A 15,000-nucleotide genomic window follows, 5' to 3' on the forward strand; every position below is an offset into this window, starting at 1 on the left:
GACAGAAGGAGAGAGAGACAGAGAGAGACGGAGAACGAAAGTGAGAGAGAAAGAGAGAGAGAGAGAGAGAGAGAGAGAGAACGATGGAAACATGAGTTTGTAGGTCTCATCCACATCCTATTGTCCTATGTTTCGCACACCTCCCAGACTGAAATGGTATGTTAAAGACATACTGTATTAATATTCAAATATTTGTAAGCATAGTTTGTATTATTAAGCTCTCTCATTATTCTTTGGGAATTATGCCATGGAATGTGATGTTATCAAATAAGAAGTGCTTATTATCAGTGTACAGGTCAAGTGGGGTCAGTGAAAGATATCTATGCAAATAGAATGTTTCTGGCTTAAATCAGAAATCACTAAATTGATATAATATAGCTAGATAGATAGATAGATAGATAGATAGATAGATAGATAGATACTTTATTGATCCCCAAGGGGAAATTCAAGAGACAATTAGAACAAACTGAGGTTTGAGTTTCAAACTGCTACGTGAAAGAAGAAAGTAAAAGTCCTGCCATGTATTCCTTCTATCTGGTGATGCTACAGATGAACTGATCTCTACCTGGCTGAAGACTTATGCTAATACGGTTCCACTGCTCTAGTGATTATGAATCATGACAGATTATGAACGATAATAAATACGAAATTAATAAGTTATATACATATTTAGAGTATGTGGTAGGGCTTTCTGAAGCCACAAGGTCTACTTTTCTGTGTGTGTGTGTGTGTGTGTGTGTGTGTGTGTGTGTGTGTGTGTGTGTGTGTGTGTGTGAGGCGTAGGTGCCACCTTTACCCCTAATGTGCATAATGGACTGGGATATTGGCTGCTGTTGTACACCTTTCTGTCAAATTTGGATTATGCCATGATCTTCTAATCCAAATAATCCAAATCCAATCCAAATTCTAATCTTATATTCTAATCCAAATAAAGAATGTAAATGTGTGTGTGTGTGTGTGTGTGTGTGAGAGAGAGAGAGAGAGAGCAGTGCAGCACGTACTCTAGGATGGCTCCTGCCTCCTTGGACCTGTAGATGTCGCACTTGTGCAGGGGGCCGGTGTGCCCTGCGGCTTCACACAGCTTCTCATGGAACTGGAACTGCAGGATGAAGCTCACGAAATATCTGCCAGCAAATACACAGAGATCAAGGCATGATGCTGTGTGTGTGTGTGTGTGTGTGTGTGTGTGTGTGTGTGTGTGTGTGTGTGTGTGTGTGTGTGTGTGTGTGTGTCACAGAGATCAGATGGCATGAGAGGAGATAAGAGTATATGGAGAGAATAGGAGAAGTAAGAAGATGCTGGATGTTTTTGGAGTAGCAGTCACACAAGCAGATTAATGTGAGCATACATAGTGTTAATGTTAGTGTGTGTGTGTGTGTGTGTGTGTGTGTGTGTGTGTGTGTGTGTGTGTGTGTGTGTGTGTGTGTGTGTGTGCTTCTTTGTGTGTGTGTGTGTGTATGTGTGTGTGTGTGTGTGCTTCTTTGTGTGTGTGTGTGTGTGTGTGTATGTGTGTGTGTGTGTGTGTGTGTGTGTGTGTGTGTGTGTGTGTGTGTGTGTGTGTGTGTATGTGTATGTGTGTGTGTGTATGTGTGTGTGTGTGTGTGTGTGTGTGTGTGTGTGTGTGTGTGTGTGTGTGTGTGTATGTGTGTGTGTGTGTGTGTGTGTGTGTCCCTCACCATGTTCTGCTGGTTGTGGTGATGTTGGTGATGTACTGTACAGTAGGCCCTTGTGTGTGTATATGTACTGTGTGTGTGTGTGTGTGTGTGTTTGTCTGCATGCGTGCGTGTGAGTGTGTGCGGCACAAAGGCCACAAAGCTCACCTGATGTAGGGCGTGTTGCCAGGGATGTGATACTTCGCACCAGCATCAAAGTGAGCTTCCGTGCGCGGCACAGGTGGGCAAATCCCCTGGTATTGAGTCCTTCAAAAGCATATTGAAAGAGACCAGAAACACATCAGCCACGCATCCAACACAACACAACCTCCATGCTGGATTAGGTGTCTCTATTTGACAGATCAGCATGAAGAAGATGTGCAGCTGTCTTCTCTTTTGTAGCCTCCTAAGGTTTACTCTTTAAACGTTGTTTTTAACACATCTCGGTGTCCAGATAGGGACAACACAGTTTGTGTTGTTTCCTTTTATTTTATTTTAACGCTGGTCATTTTTAATAAAAATATTGGGAAAATAAGTCCCTTCAGGGCGAAGCAAGACCCCTCCGCTGGCGCGTTGGGGTCTGGTTCGCCCTGTCGGGACTTATTTTCCCAATAATGACCGCCGTTCTATACATTATACCTTACTTCTGCACTCTCATCCTCTGCTAGCAGTAGTATTTGTTGTAGTTGTATTACAATATAGTTGTATTTAACGTCTTCTTTGAAATGTAGTCTGAATGTTATTCCTCATTTTGTAAGTCACTTTGGACAAAAGCATCTGCCAAATTTCAATGTAGAACCTAATGAAGAAGTTGAATCTCTGTGGTGTGATTATATCACATAAATATAGTACAAGTTGTGTGTGTGTGTGTGTGTGTGTGTGTGTGTGTGTGTGTGTGTGTGTGTGTGTGTGTGTGTGTGTGTGTGCCTATTGGTGGTGGTGGGGTAAGGAGGGGAGATGTGTGTGTGTGTGCGTGCGTGCGTGCGTGCGTGTGTGCGTGCCTGTGTGCGTGCGTGCGTGCGTGCGTGCGTGTGTGTGTGTGTGTGGGTGTGTGTATGTGTGTGTGTGTGTGTGTGTGTGTGTATGTGTGTGTGTGTGTGTGTGTGTGTGTGTGTGTGTGTGTGTGCTTCTTTGTGTGTGTGTGTGTGTGTGTGTGTGTGTGTGTGTGTATGTGCTTCTTTGTGTGTGTGTGTGTGTGTGTGTGTGTGCTTCTTTGTGTGTGTGTGTGTGTGTGTGTGTGTGTATGTGTGTGTGTGTGTGTGTGTGTGTGTGTATGTGTGTGTGTGTATGTGTATGTGTGTGTGTGTGTGTGTGTGTGTGTGTGTGTGTGTGTGTGTGTGTGTGTGTATGTGTATGTGTGTGTGTGTATGTGTATGTGTGTGTGTGTGTGTGTGTATGTGTGTGTGTGTGTGTATGTGTATGTGTGTGTGTGTATGTGTATGTGTGTGTGTGTGTGTGTATGTGTGTGTGTGTGTGTGTGTGTGTGTGTGTGTGTGTACCTAAGCTTCCACCAGTCTTTGTTGTAGTTTTCCTGTGGTGTCTGTCCACTGAAGACATTCCATCTCCACTGATCGATGAGGTATCCAAAAGGCAGGAACGCTATCTTCTCTAGCGCCATCTTCAGGAGGTAGTTAATATCAGCGTCTGTAGACACACAAGACTTTCATGACATGACCACTCCACACCACACATGCACATGCAACAGATCACCAACTATAACAGGATATTAATCAATCCAGATCTAATAAATACACATGCATACATGCATACACGCAGTACATACAATGTGTGTATAATACCTACACACACACACACACACACACACACACACACACACACACACACACACACACACACATCCACACACACACACACACACACACACACACACATACACTAATACACACACACACACACACACACACACACACACACACACACACACACGTACACACACACACACACACACATACACTAATACACACATACACACACACACACACACACACACACACACACGTACACACAAATAAATAAATCATGTGATGGTCGCTCCCAACCTGGATCATCCACCAGTGTGTCCAGCAGGCCGATCACGTTGAGATGCTTGGGCGTAGAAACGGACAGCGAGAGGACGTCCCCAACGGCCTCGTGGAAGCCAGGGTTCGCCCCGCGGCGGAAGCTGGTCGGCTGGTCCATGTACTGCAGGTAGTACTCGACGTGGCCCATCTCGTGGTGGACGGTAAACAGCTGCTCCATGGTCACTGTGGTGCACTGCTTGATCCTGATGGTCAACGACAACAAGTGGTTTTTACAGTAATTAATTGCAGTAGTTATGTGCTACATTTTATATTTATTACATTAACATTAATACCTATTTTGTAAACCCTGTGTAGTTAGCAAAATCCAGTACAGCATTTATACCCTTATTTGCACCTTTTCACTTAGTTTTTGCAACTATTTATGGGTTTTTTTGGGGCAGGGGGGTTATTATTAGTCAACAACTAGATTTCATTTAATCCTATCTGTTTCATTGCAATGAACTAAAAAAATGATTTGAATTCAATTTCAAATTCAAATTCAATTTAAAGCATTTTGTTTTGATAAGCTACTTTGATTGAAGACATCTGAACAGGACTGAGTGGAGCTGGACAGTGCTAGTTGCAGGACTGCAGGTTCTGGGCGTAACGTTACCTGAAGTCCTTGCGGTTGTAGAAGTCCCAGGCGGACGCGTGGCAAACCACCTCCCTGCCCTCGGGTTTGGTCAGCATGGATTTGTCCCAGAACTCCTGTGGCATCGGCTTCAGACCCAGTGACGTGAAGAACTCCTCTGCTACTCGGAACATGTGAGTGGCGTTGTATTTCTGTGGGGGGGGGGGGGGGGGGGGGTGGCACAAGTTGGTTACTTTGTTCATGCTAGTTCCCACAGTTTATGTTTTTACCTTTTCCATATAAAAAAACACACAGGCCCACACCACATTAAGAGTCCCTTGGAGGGGAGTTATGGTTCTTCTCATAAAGTTTTTTAATAGTACTGTTTAAGTTGAACTCCCCCCTGTGCGCTTATTGTAGTGAATAGTGGTCTTGCTGTAAATAGCCTCAAAAGCCTTAATGATACATCATTCCAGCGAACCATTTGTTTTATTGTCAGTAGCACACTAAGCATCTCATCTATTTCTGTCTAACAACAGACAGACCTACAGGGACGACGCATATACTGTCCATATTTAACCTTCATTGTGAGTAATACACAGTCATTAACTTTACAAAAAAGGCTTGACCACAGCACACACACACACACACACACACACACACACACACACACGGGCCACTCTCCATGGTATAGCTCCGCTCCCATCTCCTGCGGAATGTCTGGGAATGCCGAGGACGGCGTACCTGAGCAACCATGGCGTCGGTCACGTCTACGTTGGGCTTTCCCGGGAAGGGGATCATCATGTCGTAAACGTTGTTCCAGGTCTGGGACCACATGTTGCCTAGACACACAAGAACTTGGAAATTCAGCACGCAGACTATTCAGAGACTTGGACTATTCAGCACTCAAACTATTCAGAGACTCAGACTATTCAGCACCCAGAATATTCAGCACCCAGACTATTCAGAGACTCAGACTATTCAGAGACTCAGACTATTCAGCACTCAGACTATTCAGTAGCCAGACTATTCAAAGACTCAGACTATTCAGAGACTCTCTAACAGATGGCTGGTAAGCTGATGGATGAATAACTGATGGATATGGTTTTTGGCAAAAGCAATGTACAGTATATGAACAATAAGCATAATATATTTATATTTTTCAACTTTACTTTTAATTTACTATTTTTATGTTTGTGTTTGTTTACATGCACAGGACAGTGCCGTGGTGACAATTTTACATTTTAAATTTAAATTTCTTTATTCAAAAAATCCTGATTGCATTTATCCTTCTTCTCTGAGAGGTGTCCTCTTACCCAGCAGATGTGCAGGGATGGGCCCTTTGAGGTTGATGTACTTGGGGCCATAGAAGTTGTAGAGCTTCCTCCTGACAAAGGCATGCAGGTTATCGTAGAGGGGCTTCACGGTCTGGAACAGTGCCTCCAGATCAGCCTCGAAGGTCGGGGTGTCATACCATGAACGCCAGTCCGCACCCGTGTCAGAAAAACCTGGAAAAGGAGAGATTCCGCACGGTCAGTTTCTATACATGACCGTCTCGTTTTTGGGCTATTTAGGTCATTCGGGCAATCATCCTAATGCTGCTCCGACAATTAAGTGTGTAGTGAAATGAACATGGAACCGATCTGGTCCTTGTGTGATGAAGAAGATGAGACATCATGAGGTTTAGTGAAAAAATGGCACTGAGTGCCCAGACAACAATACCTAGAAATAGTGCCTGGCAAAAAGGGTATCTTATGTAAAGCCATCTTACAGGTGCTATGTGTAGTATTTCGAATGTTTAGTTTAAAACATTCAGAATTGTCCCATATATCACCAGAATGTGGAAAAAACAAAATAGAATTGTCCCAAAAATAGCACCAGAATGTGGAAAAAACAATATTTTCCAAACTTGTCTATGCCCAGATATAAAGCTAACGCGCAAACTAGCTAGAGTCGGACAGGTCTCTTGTAAGACCACTTGTGATACCACTTTGCACCAGATGGGGGTCGACCAATTGAATCCTACACAAATACTGTTTAGGTGCATGGTGATCTCTCTTTCGCCCTTTGGTGCTGCGGTCAGTGGTTCTTACCATCGGCCCTTGATGCCTTGTTGCTGAGCTGCACGAACTCGGGGTACAGCGATCTGAGGGGTACCCCAGAGGCATCGTGCCACCCCTCCCATGCCAGCAGCAGCTTCTTGTAGCTCCGTGAGTTGGCCATTATCTCTGTGATTTCTGGATGAAAGAGCAAGAGAGACAATTTTTAACTTCTAATATTCAAAAGAAGAATCAAAACATCAAAACACCAAAACATAATATTATATTCAAAAGAAGAATCAAAACATCAAAACACCAAAGCAATAAAAGAACGCTCCACACACCGAGCCTGTAATCATAATATGCTTTATGCCCCCCCCCCCCCCCCCCCCCCCCCACACACACACACAAAATGCTCAAAATGTCCCACACAATATCAAGACATAAATTGTTAGGCTACAGCAGTATCACTCACTGTTGTACAAAATAAACAAACTGGAAAATAGTCACTTTAAATATCTGACAGAGAAAGGGAGTGCAGAGGTGAGGACCTGATTACAGAGGATCAATCACAAAACTGTATGTGAAAGTTGTATGTGATCATATATAAAATATTCAAACCAAAACAATTGTACCCTAGACTAGGCTACAGTATGACACATTTTTAACTACATGTACCTGTTTTTTCTCCTTTACTCACACCATGCCACCTTCTATCCCTGCCCAATTGGCATCATTATGCCCCCCCCCCTCCTATCTCTCTCTCTCTCTATCTCTCTCTCTCTCTCTCTCGGCCGCTCTGAATACATTACATGATCATGGAACCATGGTAATATAACCACACAAAGGCATACCCAGAAAACACATGCAGATGTTGCACAACCAAGGTTTGGACTATTTGCTACTTTGACCACAATATCAGTTTTCCATAACAAAGCATATATTTATGTTCATCTCACTTAAATGTGTAATGCCACTCCTGTAATGGCTTACAGTTCAACACAAAGCATTTGTTAACTTTGTATCTGCTATAACTACACTCTACCAAAGTCCAGTTGGTTGTTCTTTACCATAAAAAAATCACACAAGTGCTTAGAAAGGTTCTGCGTTTTTAAGACTTAAATACATGACTGACTTATGAAGATAATCATATAACACAAGTGCTTTCAGTTATATCACATACTGTATACAGTGGTGTGCATACGTTTAGGCACCCATGCTAAAGTTGACTAAAAAGAGGAATAAAAAATTATCTTTTGGAAATTGGTCTTAATGCCTTAAAAAAAAAACGAGGAAGCATCCAACCTTTAAGGACACCAATTCTCTTTGTGAATGAATCATGTGTAAGGAACCCCCTGTGTTAAATTCCCAAAGAGGCAGGCACATTTTTATTTTAAAAGGCCAGTAATTTCATGGATCCAGGATACTATGCATCCTGATAAAGTTCCCTTGGCCTTTGGAATTAAAATAGCCCCACATTATAACATACCCTTCACTACCTAGAGATATCATGGTTTTATTTCAGTTACCCTAGCTCAATGCAAATCAAACCAGCTATTAGGCTAACTGAAATAAAACCATACAGTACTTAGCATGGGTGCCTAAACTTATGCACACCACTGTAGGCTACATTTATTTATGTTGAATCTTGCTATGACTTGGATAGTTTGAAAATCATATTAAAACTAAAATTAATAAAAAAAAAATGTTTTGTGATGCACTTTTTTGGTCACTTTTGCACTTAGGGCCTTTTACATCTAAAGTCTTGTTTTCTATATTACTGTCATGTTTCTCTTTCAGATATCATTGCTTCATGTGTTTTCCTTCCAGAAAGAGCGATGACGTCGCTCGTCGTATTGGCGCTTGCTGAATGGAATCGGATTTCGCTGACCGTCACGATTTCTCTGTTCCGTATCCCCTTTGAAGGAAAGGAGGGGGTGGACAAAACCAGACATCCTTCTGTTCTGCTGCCATGTCCATAACTGAGGGCAACACAACTAAGCCAAACAATATCTAGTGGGTGCAGGAGGCGTGGAGAAAGGGAGAGTGGAGGAGGACGAGAGAGATGGCCGAGAGAGCAAGAGTGTGTTTGCACAGGCGAACAGAGGCTGCAACCTCCTACCCTGGACTGTGTTTTTGTTATTGTAGCATGAGTACGCTGAGTCCGCTTGAAAGGGAAAGGTGTGTGTGTGTGTGTGTGTGTGTGTGTGACAGACAACAGACGCATGTGAGAGAGAGAGAGAGTGAATGTGTGAGTGAGTGTGCATGTGTGTGTGTGTGTGTGTGTGTGTGTGTGTGTGTGTGTGGCAGACAACAGATGCATGTGAGAGAGAGAGAGTGAATGTGTGAGTGAGTGTGCATGTGTGTGTGTGTGTGTGTGTGTGTGTGTGTGTGTGTGTGTGTGTGTGGCAGACAACAGACGCATGTGAGAGAGAGAGAGTGAATGTGTGAGTGAGTGTGCATGTGTGTGTGTGTGTGTGGTGTGTGTGCATCTAAGAGCATGCATACAATGCGCACGTGTGTATGTGCGTACATGTCATAAAAGGAAAACATGGAATGTGTGTGTGTATGTAGCCGACTACAGTACAACAGATAAGAGCCGTGTGCTCATCAGAGCACTGCTTCATACTGTCAACGTGCCTTTAACATGACGTGTGAAGTGTGGAGGAGCTGTGGCACACACAGTGTTATCTTTAAGTGACCACATGTGGACCCAGGTTCGATTCCGACCCACTGCTGCCTTCCACCTCTCTCTTTCTCTCTCACTCTCTCAACTGTCCTATCCACACCAAGATAAGGGGCAGCCGTGGCCTACTGGTTAGCACTCTGGACCTGTAACTGGAGGGTTGCCGGTTCGAGCCCCGACCAGTAGGCACGGCTGAAGTGCCCTTGAGCAACACCTCACTGCTCCCCGAGCGCCGCTGTTGTAGCAGGCAGCTCATTGCGCCGGGATTAGTGTGTGCTTCACCTCACTGTGTGTTCACTGTGTGTTTCACTAATTCACGGATTGGGATAAATGCAGAGACCAAATTTCCCTCACGGGATCAAAAGAGTATATATACTTATACAAAACAAAACATCTCCCTTAAATGAAAAGTCGGACATGTGAGAGTCTTTAGCATTTGTTCTTACAGAGGAGATGACATAGGGACTGAGGGACGTCTCCACAAGTCCAGAATAAACAATAACAATACGGTAATCACTGGCTGGCCATTCATCTTACTACACACAGCACAACTTCAATCAGCACAGTGAGTGAGTCATATAAATGTTCCCATCTGTAAAGGACGCCATGTAAGGCCGCTCATGTGGGATACAATTGAGACAAAAGTCGCTGTTTAGGCCTCATCATATTAGTTGAGTTAGTATGGTGCTAACAATGTGACATACAACACAACTGCTAATGTGTGGGCATACTGAATGAGGTGTAAACACATCGTCACAAATTTAATCAAAGCATCTAAAAAGCAGCTTAGAATCTGGCCTGACACAAGTGAGATAAATGTTTTTTGGTTGAAAGTCCGCCAAGTCAGGAAGTAAACTGGCCCCACTCCATCGTGTAGTTATGACAGCACACTTGAAAATGACTGATAGAGTTTAAGCACAAAATGATATTGTGTAAGTACATACTAACCTTAACCTGATTGCATAGTTAAGAGTGTGTTTATCCATCCATGTGTTTTCTCTAGCCTTAAAGCCTACTTCTAAATCATCTTCATCATAGGTTAATACAAACAACATCAAAATAACTTCATATAAACTTCATATATATATATATATATATATATATATATATATATATACACACACACACACACACACACACACACACACACACACACATATATATATATACATACACATACTGTACACATATACACTCTTTAAAGTATCAAGCACATGGCCCCTAAGGACACTTGACTGGATAAGTAAATAGGAGTGTCTGAAGTGGAGGGCTACGTGGTGTGCTGTTGGCACAGGGCCTAATAGTGCATTTTCTGTGGTAGGGAACATATCCTGTCCTCATTATTGTTCACAACATTCTGAGTAAACACACCAGATAGAGAGAGAGGTGGGGGCACATGTTTAGGGGTGGGTGGGGGTTGTTTTTTTTAGCCCTAACCACCCATGATGGTGTTTTGACTTGTTTTGAGCGACTTTGACTTTGAAGATTAACTTTACTTTTGAGGGTGGATGTTATTGACCAATACCAATATACTTCTTGTGTATTTTCTGTCTTTCTCTATGTGTGTGTGTGTGTGTGTGTGTGTGTGTGTGTGTGTGTGTGTGTGACAGAGAGACAGAGAAAGAGAGAGAGAGAGAGAGAGGGAGTATACTGTATCCACACAGCAGGATGCTGAGCCTCAGGCGGCGCTTGTGTCATACTGGAATTTTGCCGACAAGTAAACACACATTCCAGCCACACACCCGCAGACGGACCTGCAGCCTTCATCCCCCCTCCTCAGTCATGCTTTTATCGTTATTACAGTCATTTCAAGTAAATAAAGAATAAATGTCTGTCTGTGCTATAGGACTCACCAGGTTCCAGGTTCCAGGACACGCCAGGCTTCGGAGTGACCTTGGCTTTCGAGTAGATACCGTCCATCTCACTGAGTATGGCGTTGTACTGGAATGCAGAGGGGGTAGGGGGCCACAAAATGATTAAAAAAGTCATTGATAACGTGTGATTTCAGATGGCAAAATTGTGTAACAACTCAAGTAAGCAAGCATATCTCTTTATCTTATTTATCTATGCTTTACTTAGTACACATGCTGTAAGTGGCTTAGATGGGTTTTTTTTGTAGTTTTTTTTTTTTTTAAAAGCTATGCCTATTCTATTCAAATTTTCATTCAATTATATTTACGTGGTCACTTATGTGGTTTCTTTAACAATGGATAAGGTCTCAGGGCACCTCATAAACCCAGCCAAAAATACATAATAATAAGCATGCCTAAAAATGTATTTGGAGAAGGGCGGGTGGCCCTTTCAAAAGGGTAAAACCTTGTGCAAAACACAGCCACCTCAAACTAACTTTTATAGAAAGGAGAAATAAAGAGAGAAGAGGGATATGAATGAAGAGAGGACTATGAAACAACAAGAAGTGATATCGCCAGGGATTAGCAACATACATTAAAGCGCACAATAGCAGGCAGTCCTTGACCTACAGTACTGTAAGGCATTCCACAAAGGGCTTTTTTTTATACTGTTGTCACAATGGACTAAATACGCCCTTGAGAGTCAGTGATGTATGTCAATAAATGTCTTTCTTAGTTCCTCAAAATACAGTCTTTCAGTACAGATCCAAAGCTTCCAGATTTACATGTTAGCATGTGAGCCGCTAGCAGTTAGCCGCTAGCTGTTAGCCACTAGCCTTGCCCCCTTAGCACTATGCTGGGCTGATGTCTTACCCGCTCTCTCTCTGCAGTGGGGAGGTTGGCAGCTCCGAGGACCTTGATCTTCTTGATGAGCGTGACCGTCACTGGGTCAGTGAAGGTTCCCAGCACAGCATCAGTGTACAACTGTTTGGCCTTAATACCCCAGGCCTCAGTGAAACCCTGCTCCTCCAGAGAGGCCTGAACCTGCAGAAGAGATGACAAGGTCATTAGAGGTCAAAGTCATGAGTGGGCAGAGGCCATGCATTTGTGGTGGGATTACAGATATGGAGGTAAAAATGACATGTAATGATAGCAATCACAATATCACAATGAAACGTCAATACAGTTATCCATTATTTTCTATGTTAGTGTGTCAATCATCACTCCTTGCCTCAAATTTTGCAAATAAAACCTATAGGCTATGTATATGCCATTTTTAAAGCACCATGACTTTAGCCTGTGGGGAAGAAGTCATTTCAACCTGACAAGAAGTCTAAAGTTTTTCTTAGCATATGTAACTTTCTGATATGTAGTCTTGATCAAGCACACTATTAGTCAAAACCTTGGACATTATACAGCTTACTCACTAGTATGAGTCCAACTTCCTTGATTACAAGCACAGAGCATTATATTCATTAATTCATATCAATTTATTCTGTTAGCCTGGTTACTTATGCTAAGATGCTATTTTAGGATGTTAATAAATGTTACCACACTACACATAGCTGCACATACATGTACTGTACCTAATATCCATATTTATTCTGTTTTTCTTATAACATATTCTGTTAAGATACTGCATATACCTATAGTATCCTTACAGCATTGTTTAAAATGTGCCTAAATCTTTTGCACAGCACTGTATGTCATCGATATTGTAATATGTCTAACAATACACTTAGCTGAAATAAATAAATACTCTAACTGGTTTTACCGACCATGTTTAAAACGGGAACATGGGAGTGAAACAATGAGAGTTCACTTCAGTTTACTGAAGTTTCATCACTTATTATTGTTCATTATTGCTGCAGTGTGACTGACACTGACACACGTTCTGAGGCCTGAGTAGGGGGAGACTAGTTACATCATCAGATTTACTCAGCCTGAAACCATCGCTTACATTTCTGCTCTCTGACGTAGAAGGGCGAGGAGCAGTTCAATCATTGTACAAGGACAAACTTGTGGATAGTAGGATAGCGTTCTGCGTCTTTCTTTTCTTTTTTTATGTTGCTTTTAATGGGGCCACAATTCTGTCAGAATGTTAAATCCTGTCAAATGGTAATTGAAAAAATCAACAAGTTGCTCATGTTGGCTCAAGCCATTTAGCTCATGGTGACATTAAGTCATTTAGCTATAAACATCTTAATGTGACTCGCAAAGTGTTTAGCCTCTGTGAGTGTTCCTTGTTTTGCCGCGACCAGCTGTTGTGTGTAAAAGAGTCTGTAGAGCTTCAAATGGCATCAGAGTTGATATTTCTCTGAGAGGCAAAGTAACTTTATCCTCAAGGACAACAGTGAACTGCGCCCTGCTATCACAGTTATGTAGCCTAGCTGCTCTGCCTACTGATACTGATGAAGACATTCCTTGGGAAAATGTACATGTGAGTGTGTGTGTGTGTGTGCGCACACACATATGTGTGTGTGGGCATATGAGTGGAGTTTTATGTGTATGCTTACATGTGTGTGTGCATGCCTACGTGTGTGTGTGTGTGTGTGTGTGTGTGTGTGTGTGTGTGTGTGCGTGCGTGCGTGTGAGTGTGTGTCTACTTTGGGGTGTAAATGCAGACTTTAGTCTCTGCTCTGCATGTAGAAAGTGAGGGTGTGTGTAGATAATCTATGACTTTGAGTGAGCAGCAATTGCTCAGAGATTCAAGTACAAGGTCACTTCACTGGTCAAACTCCATCTTTCACTTTGCACATTCTGCCTTTGACCTCAGTGACCTTCCTGCGAACCCTGAGTAAACTAGTCTTTATGACCTCATCATATATTCTTGAGGGTGTCAGGATACAGATACACACAGAGACACACACACACACACACACACACACACACACACACACACACACACACTTATCATCCACCCTACAGTTCTGACATGGTCAGTGACCCCACAATACCATAGTACTCTTATCATAATGTTTACGTGAAATACATACGTATGTACCACTGTTCATATATCTACACACACAGACACACACACACACACACACTATTATCACTGGTGTCTCATGGCCAATGTTTAACAATGGGTGAGAGGAAAGCCAGTGGAAGACTTTAACTTTGACCCTTGACCCTTTCTCTTCCTCTCTCCCTCGTCTCAGCCTCTTTCTCTTCCTCCCTTTCTTCTCTTCCGTCTGTCCCGCTCCGTTCCCTCTCTCCTCGTTACCAAACAGCACTATCCCTCAGGACAGGGGGAGGAATGCCCCTGCACTAGTCTCTGCACTTCACTACTTCCTGAGGCACAGGGAAATGGTCAAGATAAGAGGCTCTGGGGAGAAGGTGTGTGTGTGTGTGTGTGTGTGTGTTGGGGGGGCGGGGGTGTTGTTTTGTCTCGGACGACGTACCCAAGGACGGCACTATTCTCTTGATGCACTCAGTGTGGATGTTTTAGGGTGGACATGTTAGCCACACACACACACACACACACATATGCACATGTATGCAGAAAAACACAGATAAACACACATACTGTAAAACTTCCAGAAGTTTTTTATAATCTCTTAATAAATGCAGGTAAAGAAACACAGACACACTCCCGTCCCACATTGACACAGACAAGCATCACACACACACACACATAAATCACATGAACACAATCAGAAGCGTCCACACACACGCACACACACACATACACACACTCATTCTTACGCTTCATGTAGTCTCTGCCAGCCCAGGAAGTCATTTTAACTTGGAGGCTCCCAGCGATGGTTCAAGTTGACATTTATATTATTTCTTTGCTTCCTCGGCGCTAATGTTTTTCTGTTTCCACAAGGAATCCATTAATCTCCCCGACACCAGAGCACACACACTATATCACGCTGTACTGAGGCCCTGCTGCACCCTGCTCACACACACACACACGCGCGCGCACACGCACACGCACACACACACACGCACGCACTGCTCATCTACATGCACAACTGAGTCAACTCAAGGCCTCATTTGGCGCAGAGAAAAGAGATGGAGTGTTGTGTTCACTTCCAAGCCCAAACCCAAACGATGAATACAGCCCGTGGGGAAGGAGTCATTTCAAACTGACAAGAAGTCTAAAGTTTTTCTTA

At 43.0% G+C, this 15,000-nt stretch overlaps 1 protein-coding gene across 1 annotated transcript in view; it reads right to left on the bottom strand.

Moving 5' to 3' along the window:
• Positions 1 to 15,000, bottom strand: part of ace (angiotensin I converting enzyme (peptidyl-dipeptidase A) 1) — a 33,317-nt gene that overhangs the window by 10,901 nt on the left and 7,416 nt on the right. Inside the window, exons 2-11 of the mRNA XM_042081879.1 lie at positions 11,753 to 11,923; positions 10,883 to 10,970; positions 6,398 to 6,541; positions 5,621 to 5,812; positions 5,049 to 5,146; positions 4,347 to 4,516; positions 3,713 to 3,936; positions 3,152 to 3,296; positions 1,821 to 1,919; positions 1,002 to 1,124 (exon numbers count right to left, since the gene is read on the bottom strand). Coding sequence (XP_041937813.1) covers positions 1,002 to 1,124; positions 1,821 to 1,919; positions 3,152 to 3,296; positions 3,713 to 3,936; positions 4,347 to 4,516; positions 5,049 to 5,146; positions 5,621 to 5,812; positions 6,398 to 6,541; positions 10,883 to 10,970; positions 11,753 to 11,923 — 1,454 coding nt within the window. The remainder of the gene's footprint in view (positions 1 to 1,001; positions 1,125 to 1,820; positions 1,920 to 3,151; positions 3,297 to 3,712; positions 3,937 to 4,346; positions 4,517 to 5,048; positions 5,147 to 5,620; positions 5,813 to 6,397; positions 6,542 to 10,882; positions 10,971 to 11,752; positions 11,924 to 15,000) is intronic.

This window comes from Alosa sapidissima, chromosome 24, assembly GCF_018492685.1.
Source record: "Alosa sapidissima isolate fAloSap1 chromosome 24, fAloSap1.pri, whole genome shotgun sequence".
In the NCBI taxonomy this organism is placed as follows: domain Eukaryota; kingdom Metazoa; phylum Chordata; class Actinopteri; order Clupeiformes; family Clupeidae; genus Alosa; species Alosa sapidissima.